The sequence below is a fragment of the Labrus bergylta genome, chromosome 11 (genome assembly GCF_963930695.1).
Source record: "Labrus bergylta chromosome 11, fLabBer1.1, whole genome shotgun sequence".
NCBI lineage: Eukaryota > Metazoa > Chordata > Actinopteri > Labriformes > Labridae > Labrus > Labrus bergylta.
In genome coordinates, this window is record NC_089205.1 from 18,260,923 (window position 1) to 18,273,736 (window position 12,814).

Genomic DNA, 12,814 nt, shown 5'->3' on the forward strand with positions numbered 1-12,814 from the left:
GGACGGCCTTAATGACCATTAATCATTAACAAACAGTGCACACATGCCTTTACTGTTAAAGAAGGCTTTAGAGGAATCAGCCCATTATGATGCAGGCTTGCAAAAAATTAGCATAAAGGGTAAAAAGCCTCAGCGGCATAGGCGGTGAAGGTTAATTAAGAAAATGTATTGACCCAAACCAAGAAACAGATGCAATGTTAATTAGTATGGTGATGTCATTTCTCAGCCATGTGGGATATTTAACTCCTAACCTTTTTAAATTCTGTTCTTTTTAATTGTTGTTTTAATTGGCCCCTTAGTTGACAAAATACACTTCTTAATGACATTATTGGGTTTTCACTGACCCTTGTTTGTTTGTGTTATGAGCCTTTGTAAAAAGTTAAATTCCCAAATAAATTATTTCACATCCTCACTGTGAATTCATGAAGTCCTCCACTGGTACATCTTTCTCAGGTAAAAATATTTCCAAGCACATGTCTTAGCCCTTTTATTTTCTCTCCTGTCTTGCTGCCCATGCAGAGAGCTGCGTAAGCGTACCTAATGATTTCATTTCACATGTCACATGCCCCCGTGGTCACCGGTTTTTATCTGACAGCATCACTTAGTTTGTCTCTGCTTTCCGATTATGTGCTGAGGGTGCTTTTGTCTAAATTGTCACTGATCAGCGTGGAGAGAGAATGATTTTGGCAGTAGAGTCGAGGCTTCTGTCTGGGTTTGTGATTGACGTTAACGGGAAAGAGGGAGGTAGTGACTGCGAGAGAGACGAGTCAGGAGAGACGTGTCTTCTGCTGCTGCTGCTGCTGCTGCAGCTCGGCAGGTTGACGTCACTTAGCATTCACAGCATCCAAACATGAAATATTAAAAACAACAACTCTGTCTGGGAGTCGAGCAGAACTGAGGCGTGGTTGGGCGATTGCTTCATTTAAGTTGTAACACATGAGAAGATAGACCACTATGTTCAGACACGCATGACACTTACATAAAAGGAGACCTATTCGTTTTTTAAATGGACCAAAGCTGCCTCAATAGAACCTCAATTAATTGCTGAATGAATGAATAAAATAGTGAAATACAAAGAAAAATACTTGGACCTAGGTAAATTTTAACATTCTCCTTCATGTACTAACATGTCCTGGAATGACAATAAAACCTCATTGAATCATTAAATCATTAAATAAATTTAAAAAAAATAACAATTTAAACTTAATTTGGTCTTGAATTTTTTGATACATTTCTTCCCTGGAGTAGATTCTCTTTGTGGATTTTATTTTACTTTAATTTAGGTTTATCATTATTGTTAAAGCCATTTGTGTGTTCAGTATGTATGTGTGCTCTGTGGTAGTTCCTTGTGTTCACAGTAGGGGGCACATTCACTTTGGTGTTGGGAAGGTTACAAGTAGAGGAAGAGTTAATCACGGACAGGTGAGCAGCCCACCGTGAGAGGCACACAGTTTTTGACCGCTGTTGAAATGTATCGTGAATGGAGCATTTATCCTGGCTTTGTTTTACATTCAAGTTATAGTGGAATAAGTGTATGTAGACGACCAGAATATGTACTGTAAATGAACGATTCAGATAAACCCGTTTGAGTGTGACAGCACGGAGTTGATTGAATTATTGCCACGAAACACGGAAACAACGCGTCAATTAAGTGCGGTAGGCTATCAGCCCCTCAGTGGCTCAAACTCTTTGATAAGCAAGATCAAGCCACTACAATTATATTGTGATTTCAAGGTCCAACTTCTAGCAAAAACATTTTGAACTCTGCTCATGGTCAAAAATGGTCAGTCTATCTTGTTAAATTTTAAATATGTAAACCAATCACATCAAGCTGCTGAGTACTGGCTTGGTAATAGTTTAGTAAGGAAAAACATTTATGGGAAGTAGCCAATAAGGCTACAGTCAGGAGAATAGGTTGAAAATGGACACTAGGAAACTACAAAAATTATGCAACAATAATATTCTAACACCATGCCTATTGGACAAAAACAAGCATGATGACATAGGTCACGCACTCACTTTGTAGCAGTGTTGACTCAAATAAGATCTAATTTCATACGTCTTTTTGTTAGTTCTCTTAGTCGTCTTCTTTCCTCAGAATCTTACACAAAGGAAGATTTTTTTACACTATCCATTTACAGTCCGTAAATAACCCTTTGCATGTCTGTACTGATTTTTTGGAAGGTACATCTCTTACGACATTTGCATTGTTAGCAATAAGCCACAAGGATGTGAAGCCAAAGTTCTGCTCATGGCAAGAAGCAACAGTGTGTTTGAAATGAGACAAAGCTTACTTGTCCCCAGAAGGCTCCAGGTCCTGATCAACATCTCACAATATGTTCAGCCAGTCAGCATTGAAACAAGCCCACATACAGTAGCTGGAAACACCACTCTTATACAACCCCACTTTACAGTGTTTGCTGTAATGACAGTGTTGGACCTGTGGGTGTGCGGAGCCTCATTTGTTTGCATGCAAACATAAACACAGAGAGGAATAAGCAGCCCGGCTGGAAGGAATTGCTGCTGTGTGGGTAATTTACTCTCATTCTGGGTAACAGCTTGGCTGAAAATCGCAGCGAGGAGAGGAGGTGGCAAAATCTCTTAGCGCCTCAAAGACCAACTTTCACATAAACACACCACTTTTGACTGGTTGTTTCATAGTTCCTTATGTACCTCAGGGTGCCCCAACAGTGAATAAACATGTTATTTTGTTTGTGTTAGCGTGTGTGGGGAAAGCCCGCTGGGCTTTTAGCTGAGCTGAGTACGCTAATTATGAGCTCTGTGCGCTAACGAATGTACCTGGCATTGATGGCTAGGAGCTGGGTGTCAAGGCAACACACGCACACACGCACACACGCTTGAAATACATAAACAGACTCGCACACACTCAAAAAAGAGCAACTGATGGGGTATTATTGCGCCTCAGCACACCCAATTAACAGCGACAGCGAAAAGGCTCCCAAATTGATTTCCTCTCTCAGCCAACACCCTGCCTCCTCTCACAGCACGAAAAGAAACATTTACATTAAAAAACTTTTTTTTTCTGAGCAGCAGAAGTGAAGGGAAATGAATTCAATCTCTCTCGAGCTGAGGGAGAGGCGGAGGAGAAGGTCCACTTGTCCGTGTGCAGAGAGAGTGACCTCAAGCTCAGGGAGAAAGAGACTCATTATTCTGACCAGCAGCAGCTGAGGATGTGCCGTCACTGGGCCCTAATTGGGAAGATCCTGCGGAGGCCCATTGCTGCTCATGTTAATTGTGTGAACGTTGCGCACTGCTAAGCCAGCCATTACGAGACCGGGGGAGCAATTAGACAGGAATGTGACAGACTTCAGAGTTTTTCGGTTTTGGCATTATTTTGCGGGAGGTAGGGGGAGCAGAATAGAAAAGTCCATCTCAAGGTTATGCTGCGTGGGATGAGCCTGATTCAGGTTTAATCAGCTCACTCAGCCTTATCTTCCACCAAGTCATTGTTAATGGATCTCATCCTCGTCACATAACCATGAAACCTTGTGCAACTCTTCCATACATCTCTCAGCTATGAAAAGTATTGTGATACTCCAAGACTGAAAAATGTACATGGAATTCAAAGCGGTAAACTGCTCTCTCGGTTTAAGAACGAAAGATAACCTGACGCTCATATCATAGCAGCAAATGAAGCTTTTGTGTGTGTTTCATATCTCCTGACTTTTCAGTCGTTGACACCTCATCATGACCCCTGTATCTATTGCTTCTGCTAATGAAAGCAGAGACATGAGCTGGGTAAATGCCGACACTTGTGAGGGAATGACTCACATCTTGAAATAACAGAGGCGGGTTCATCATGGCAACAGGATGCACACACCTCTGCTGTTCAGAGATTCATGGTGATGTAAGGCTTTTTAAGGAGTAAAGATGTCATCACGAGTAGCATAGTTCAAGTATCTTCCGTCTCTGTGTCGTTTCATGGATTTTGAGTTTTATGTCGGTTTATTCTTCCTGTAACCTGTTGAATGATATTTTCATGGCTCCTGTGTAATAGCATAATAAAGTAAGCACTCATCAAAACGTCCTCTTTGAGTGTGGTACAAAACATAAAAAAAATCAATAAATATACAACAATGTGTAAATAAAAAGGAAGATATACCAAAAAGAAGGGCATTTTAAAAATAATATTTCACTAAATAAATACATAGAAGACATTTGATAAAATGTGAGAATTACAACATGTTAGGTGGGGTTTTTCTTTTTCAGAGATGAAAACTTGAGACGGACTTTGGATTCTCTTTGATTTATTTGGCCCGAAGTCAGACAACAGCAACAGAACACAAATGGGTAACAAACTATTCATGCTCACAGTCTTGCTTATATTATCTCAGCAGGTACAGCCCATAAATTCCTTTATATTTTGGCCGAATCTAAAAGGCTGGGAAGAGGACATTACCCTTACTTGTAAATTCCAGACCTAAACATTATGTTCTCAGCTTTGTTTCCTTGAAAGATCACAACATATACTTGGCTCCTATCCAAACATAGACCTTCTGTTATAAGACTCTTACACCTGTATTTACATCTATACAGACCTGAAGAAGAATGTCCTGAAGATGGTAGACAGATTTAAAATAAAAATATCCACAACAGTTCCCAAGGTGAATGAATGCATGAAAATACATACTAACACCTGTCAATAAAAAGAGGTCTACAAAAAATCTCTTAAGTTAACCATCCAGACCATAAAACCACCATCTGTTCCTGCGAATAAACCACTTTTCTTCATCCAAACGTTATGCCTGGTATCACAGCTATACTCCCATATTGATCACCTGAGTTTGAGAGGAAATCTCCGAGGATTCTAAAAATTAATTATAGCTATTACATGCAGATGGGATTTGGATAGTTTGGTTTGAGCAACCTTTTCCCAAAGCACCTGTTTGAATAGACAAAGGTGTTAATGATTGCTTCGGATTAATTAGTGCCATCGGTTCCGAACAGATAATGACCGGCGGCAGTGGAGGACGGTAAACACTCAAAGTGCCTCAGCAAATAAACTGGTGAACAGTCTGACTCATGCACACAAATATAAATCATTTGCAGGCACTTTTTAGGATGTTAAACACTGGCTGCTCTGTGGAAATAATACTAACAAGTTCTTGCATGATGTAGTAATTATGCAAGACAAATACTAATTAAGAGTCTCACCTGACATTTGTTGAGCAGTCCAGCAGGTGTTGAACCTCTGTTCCTGTCCTGTGACTTATGAGACCCTGCTCAGACCCAAAGCTGTGTTTGGAATAATTATTTGAGCTTTTTTCTGGGTTCCCAGTGAGAAATCGTGTGTGTGTTTGTGTTTGTAGCGGTTGTAAATAAGACTATTAAGTGGACCCTCTATTGCACTTCCTTGGGATATTGGGATTTCTCATTTCAGCTAAAAAAAACAAACACCTGCTGAACAAATCCTCGTAGTTTACGGATGAAGGGAGCTGATGCTGTTTTGTCACACGGCAGGTCTTCCTCCTGGAGCAATGCATCTCTGCACTTGTGTTTCCTGAGCTGAATATTTCATACAGCAGCTTTTGTAGAATGAGTCACACTGTTGTTATGCAAATAGAAGTGTGCAGAGCCGTACCAGCAGCACAGAATATATTTTCAAAGGTTTCCCCCTTTGTCTGATTTTTGCAAATCTGCATGAAAGTGTCTCAAAGCACAGAATCATCCATAAGAAGCTGCCCTGAGGGGCAGGGTTCACAGCACTGACAATGCGGAGGCAAACAGGGGTTTGACGACTTTAGAGTTTTCGACTGATAGCAAAACTTAAACGCGACATCTTGTGGTTGTTTGCTGTTAGTGGAAACTAGTCAACTGAGAGTCTGGGACACAACTTACCCAAAAAATAAAGATTTATAGAGAGCAAAGTTTCACGTTTATTGACCTTTCACTGTAGACATCATTAGAAAACATTGTTCCCTCACCAAACATTAAATAATACAAATACATTATGAACTGGAGTCAGCATCTGATAACTGAGCCTGACTGGGTACAGGTCCAGGTGACAAAGGGGTCAAGGGATTGATGGGAACGAGCCTGCATCTGATATAGGTCTGTATCCAAATTTCTTGTTAGGAGGTCGGTCAAACTACTAAAGATTTAAAATGATTACAAAGAGAAAAAGAAGAACAACAAAAAGTCACAAAACAACACATACTTAAAAAATACAAAAGAGACACTACAACAAAATCGGGATTCAAAACAACCACATAGAAACAGAAACAGCTGGAATAAGAAACTAAATAACAAGAAAGATACCATAGAAACTTAGAACAACAAATAAATACAAACATTATACATCCAGATAAAAACTCTTCAAAGAAACAAAAAAACAAACTACAAGAAACGAAAACAAACTCACAGAGACATCAAACCACCTGATGTAAACACAAAACAACTTCAAAGGGAACCAAACTAACAAAGATACACTAAACAACCACAGCAACTTAAAACAACCACAAAGAGATACAAACAACATTATACAGTGTTTCTCCTAGGTTTACAGCGTGGGGGGGGGGGTGGTGGAGACAAGCCGACATGCCGACACGACGACACAAACACTTGAAGTTATCTTGGTGTTCATGTGTTACTTTTAATGTCAGATGTCCTTTTCTATCAGAAAGCTGTCCTTAAATTTTCCCTGATTTCCGACTCTATCCACTATCCTATCCCTACAATAAAGGCCCAAAAAGACCAAAAATAAATCTTTAAAAAAAAAAGTTGTTTTTTTTTTTTTTTTTGACACTGTTATATATCCAGAACAATCTCTTCAAAGAAATAAAAAACATACTACAAGAAACAAAGAAGAAGTTAAAATGATGACCATAAACCTCATGCAGGAATATACACAATACAGCTCACAGGAACAAAACTACCTGATCAAATTTAAAATCAACCTCACAAACTTATATAAACTTCATTAAGACACATATGGAGTTTATAGAATCCCCAAAATGACGAAACCCCTTTAAAGATGCGTCACTGATTCAGAGAGTCATGCTTTTATTGAGGAGGGGTGTGGGCCTTCTCAGTGCCCAGGGGGCCTTCGCCTCATAATTAATCCCTGGCTATAGAGCAGATTGAGAGAAGCAACCTTGCTGTGGCATAGTGGCTTCATGTTGAAGAGATTTTTCTCCTCCTTCCTGGACATCATTTTTTTAGCCACTGTGAAGTAGGCCCAAATCTAAAAAAAAATCATTTATGCTTTTCTATTTGTCTTGTACCACCTGTCAATGCAAAAAAAACAAAGATAGTCAAAGAAGTAGGTCCATAACTTGGAGCTCCTTGGTTATAATTAATGTTCTCACACCATATGTTTTCAAACCTGGCGATTGTCTTTCCTTTATTGTATTTCTTTTTTTTCATTACTCAATTTATACATATTTGAACAGTGAGGTTTCTTTGGTCAATTGCTGCATGCGAATAGCATCGTCTCTGACAGGCAGAAAAATACAATTTTGAGAATTTCATATTAAACTCACTCAGCTCATTTTGCATACTTTATGGCTTTACAACATCCTAATAGGAAACTGAATAGATACTTAAATTCATGAATTGTGACGGTTTGCAATTAAACATGAGGTTGTTTGGAAGGTTAAACCTCATTTCAGTAAGTTAATAGTATAGTCAAAACTATGCAGGCACTTAACGTTTGGTGTGCTACTCAAGTGGAGATAAGCTGCAGTAAGCTGTTTTTAACCAGTACTTTAAAATGCGTGTACACTTATAGGCTGTGTGTCATTAGTGGTTCCATTGACCTCTATCCACTGACACTCAGGCCTTGGTACATGCTTCTAAAGGAGGCCACTTAAACAACAGTGGTAAAGGGTTAGCTAAGGAGAGGGAGATTGAGAATAAAGAACCTTGAGTGTGGACTTTCAGCCCAATGTTTTTTAATTGCTAGTTGTAGGATTAGCACACCTGATTTTAACCAACCATGCACCTAATGTTTGCACCTACTGAGTAACTCTCTCAGCCCTCAGAGGGCAAAACACACCATGGCCCGTTCACTAAAAAATGACCTAAATCACAATTAAAGTAAACAACTTTTCTATTGGGTTAAGTATATTATTGTTCCCTTTTATAATTACTCGCAACCTTCTGAGGGTGAATCTGCATGACACCTCATAGTATGTTGCTGCTCTGGTTGTGCAAGTGGCATATTTTGCTTGTCTCCCTTTTTTTTTCCGCTCACTTCCCTGCACCCACTTGATATTGTATTTTGGTGACTTCCTTTAAACTCCTCTTCGTCCAGTTGGGAGATGAGGGGGAGTCATGGATGTAACAGTGCACAGTGTCAAGCATTGCTGGTTGTTATTGGTTGCAGCAACTCCCTTCTCAGGTAAAAGATGCAAACATTCGTCTTGTTTCTGGCTTTTCAATCTCTGGCTATTAAAATAAACATGATTAACATGTTTAAACTAGGCTTGTTCAAAGCTTCAACAAACATTTTGTGGATGATGAATTTGGCAGCTTGATTTACACATGTTTCTGGCAAGCCGAGGTTGACGCCACCATTTATCTTATTTGCTCTAGCCGATGATGTAAATAATTGCCCTCCAACACAGATCTGTCACTGTTTGCTGTGATGCTGGCTGTGTGGATTGTGGAGGTGGTAGGTTGTCGTAGAGTGACTGGTAAACACTTTTTAGCTAAGAGCAAAGCAATCACATCTATTGTCTCTTCTCTTCCCAACAGGTAAGCCAAAGCCTGCAGCATGGTACTTTACAACTGCAGCAGAGATTTGCTTTTGGTTGCTTTTAACAAATAGTAGTGCAGAATCATGGCTGTAATAAGAAAAAAAACGGGTTGATATTGGAGCTGGAGTATTTTTTTCAGCAGAGGTTCTCAGATTGACAGCTACATTTTGAACTATGAATAGAATGATAAATGTACACAACAACGCAGTTACTCTAAGAAAAATAAACCATGACTTAATTTTACTGGCAGTGAAGGAACTCCATTGACAGCAAAAAACTATTTCCCATTTCTTGGGTGGTGAGCAGCAAAATGTTTGACTCTAATTGGACAAAGTTTATAATCCCAAGAGGCACAATATGCCTGCGGGCTGGTACTGCGGGTTTACCACTGAATAATGCCAGTCCATTTATCAGAACAACAAGAACATCTCCCATGTTAAGCAAATAAAGTAATTTTCTTTTTTTTTGTTGATAAGATAAGAAGATTGATATTTATTTAACCTCTGTGTGTTCAAGAGACAGAGTGGTCCCTAGTGTGCTTAGATTAAATACATACATACTTCATTACACAAAGAAAGTGTAGTCCTTGCTAAACAGTGCATCACAACCAACAATGATTTAAAGCGAGGACCCCCCCCTCCCCGCCCCCCAATTCACTTATTGCATTGGATTTTTAATTTTACTTTATTTTAAGCTTCTGTGAATTCTTATCCTTCTTGAGTTTAAATGTTTTTACTTGTGACTCACTGTGAAATGCTTCAGGGTTGATGGTTGATATAGAATATTGTTGTTGCTAAAGGTCATGATTGTTTTTTTGTTTGTCATAAAAGGCATCAGTAATAATTTTAGAATGTTTCATAACCATCTTAAAACCCCTCACTGGAATATTCTCTCAGCTAGTAGAAAAGAACAGCATGACATAAATCAAAAAGCAGGTTAATAGGGAAAAATAATGGGGCTTGGGAGGCTGTTTACAAACAGGATAGATTTGTAGATGTTGGCATGTGAGTGCTTTGCTGCACTTATTGTGTTAGCACCTTTTTATGCCATTAAACATTGATTCTAAAAGATCATGATGATGTGCTGCCTGGATAGTTCAACATGTTCATTCCATGTGCTTTGTTTCTCTCTGTGCTCTCAGTTGGAGTATTAATCCTGACTAAACCTGTCACAAATCTATATCTGTATTAAATAGACTGAGCAGAAATTCTATTATTATTGATCGTACAAACCAAGCAATATCTGAGGCAGCAACTGTGACTCACTCGTATGTTGGATCAAATCTTTTTTGTGCCTCGGCATTACAACCAACAGCTTTTATATTTACACAGAGGATGTGCCCGTCTGTGTAGTGATGCGTTCGTGGTTTCTGGTAAATTTCAGCCTTGTGTGTTGCTTCTTCTTCCTGTAATCAGATCGTCTGATGGATGGTGATGGAGGGGGCTCATGCTGCTGATACAGAATGCAGCGCGACGCCATGTCTCACGGTTTTTCCCTGCTCTGTCACATGAAGCGTCTCGCCTGATATGTGTCTGCCTTGTCATTGTGACACTCGGAAAGCAAACACACACACACACAAATGTGTTCGTGTCTACAGAGCAGTGAAGACACAAAGACTATGCTGTCATTAGTGCCTCCTCTGCTGTTTTACTATTGTTTTCTATTCCTTTGTTCCTTGAGATCATGTCTTTATTGTCCTTATCTTGCTTTTTTAAATACACACCGACGCGCGCACACACACACACACACACACACACACACACACACACACACACACACACACACACACACACACACACACACACACACACACACACACACACACACACACACACACACACACTGGCACAGCTGCTTTGTGGGAAAGTCTTGTCTAAAATCTGATAGAGTGTTTGGTGAACAAATTGGATGGGATATTAATAGATGTATCCTTCACATGTAATTACACTTGAAGGATGTAGGATTTTTAACATCATGAATTAAGGTTATTAAACACATCTGCTATTTCCTTTAACGACTTTATTTCACAGCTCTCTTGATAAATCAAGGACATTTTGTGAGACTTAATGTGCTTCAAATGTTTTGTGCTTCTTGTGTTCTTTCTTTCCAGCCTGAACCCGTACAGCTATGACGAGAGCTGCGTGTCGAGCAGCGTGGACCACCTTCCCCTGGCCGCTCTCCCACTCCTTGCCATCGTCTCCCCTCGCTACCAGGACGCCGTGGCAACAGTGATTGCCCGAGCCAACCAGGTGTACCACAGCTTTCTGCAGTCGGAGGACGGCCAGGGATTCAGGGGGCAGGTCTGTGTCGCCTCTTGTCTAGTTTGGGAGGAGAGTGGAGGAGAACTCCTTCACTGTAGTCTCTCATCGTTGAACAATGAGTTAGAGGCACTTCAAAAGAAGTCAATGATTGTCAAAGGAAGTGAAGATGGCTTTTGAGTGGGCTGTGGGATCTCAGGCCCCTCAGAGAGCTCGAGATCTCTATAGTTTAAGTGGACCACATTTCACTGTCTTGCACATAACATCTAATTGGCTCTTGGTAACAAGCTGCAGTGTCTAAAGAGGTAATGATCTGTGAGGAACTGTGTACAATTAAGTTAATGTAACCACATTTGGTTCGTGCTCTGAAACATAACTTCTCTTTACTTAGCTTAAACCTACGTAAACTATCCTGTAAGTAATTACAGAGGCAGATCATCGAGTGTACAGCAAATTAAAGATATTTTCTGCTTCTTCTATTACAGTAGCTGCTGAAGTCCAGCTGCAGGAGTTGCTTGTTATGGAAAGTAACTGATTGTCAGGCCAGACCCAACAATGTGATGTTGTTTTGCAATGCTGCGCATGGACACGGACAGGTGCTAACACCTGAAAAAAACATAGAGATACATTTAATTTAGAGGAATGAAACATACACATTTGCATTACATTTTAGGTAAACAGGTAAAGCTTCCTTTTTGTGAATATTATCAGCAGTGATTGTGTAAGACAAATATTGTACCATCTCCTGTTGGTACAAATTGGTAGATAAAAAAATCTTGTAAGCTAGTTTAAAAAGTAGGATACTGTTACAATGTACAGTAAATACAGCATCCTCTTTGTCTGTTGTGCAAAACTGTTAAACAACGTCAGAGTGGCCTTTCCGTTCAAGCAGAATCAGCTGTTTTTGTTTTTAAAACCCACTTCAAACACATCTTTAACGGTTCTCCTTTAAATGCTTTCACTGACTCCACCAAATGTAGAAGGCGTCTACATTATTATTATTTTTTTTTTTCTCTGCAGGTCTGCCTGATGGGCGACTGTGTGGGAGGTGTGCTGTGCTTTGACGCTTTGTGCTTCAGTAACCACCAGAGGCCCGGCAGCCCCAACAACAGCAGCAGAAACATCAGCACTGAGAGCCTGAAGGTGAAAGAGCTCAATGTAACAGTGACAACATGGCGATGCACAGGCCTGTCGAAGGTTTGGGACACTCTGAACAGCTGGTTATAGAACATTTTACTGGGGATAGATGATTAAAAGATTACTGAAATTGAGCCAGCTTACATGCCTGTTCAACCCTGTTTCAATCAGAGGAGTTAATTAGTGTGTACAAAGTGTGCACATGTGCTTCGGTGGCGGCGTCCTTTGCACAAATCCTTCATACACGAAACTCATCTCCGTCTATTTCCTGTCATTTTTAAGACACGTCTTGTAGATGGGTTGCTTTACACTAGAGGCAATGTCCTTGGCACCGTGTTTTCTCCAGTCTCATACATAAATGCTGTAAATAAATGCTGCAGTGGAGATGGTAATTTAGTATTTTTGGCTCACTGGTTGTTTTCAAGGCTTGATTTGATGGAAATCTGAAAGTTTCCGAGAATTCCTTCCTGCAGCAGTATAGATCGTTCTATCTGCAAGATCTGCTCTCCTGAAGCAGCTGGTCATTTCATGTCAATTTCTATGTGAATCCCTTCTTTCCTTTTTTTTTTTTTTTTATTGTGTTCTCACTTCTCCCGTCAGCCATTAAAACCCACACGCATGCTGTCCGTTCTGTCCCTCTCGCACATGCACCATTTTCCCTCCTACATTTAACAGATCACCTGGGACAATGCCTTCCAT

The 12,814-nt window shown here is 40.0% G+C and overlaps 1 protein-coding gene across 2 annotated transcripts in view; it reads left to right on the forward strand.

Moving 5' to 3' along the window:
- pitpnm3 (PITPNM family member 3) overlaps positions 1-12,814 on the forward strand; it is an 84,955-nt gene that overhangs the window by 48,117 nt on the left and 24,024 nt on the right. For both annotated transcript variants that reach the window (XM_020654565.3, XM_020654572.3), the window contains exons 6-7: positions 10,831-11,020; positions 11,999-12,121. In XM_020654565.3, the coding sequence (XP_020510221.1) occupies positions 10,831-11,020; positions 11,999-12,121 (313 nt within the window). The remainder of the gene's footprint in view (positions 1-10,830; positions 11,021-11,998; positions 12,122-12,814) is intronic.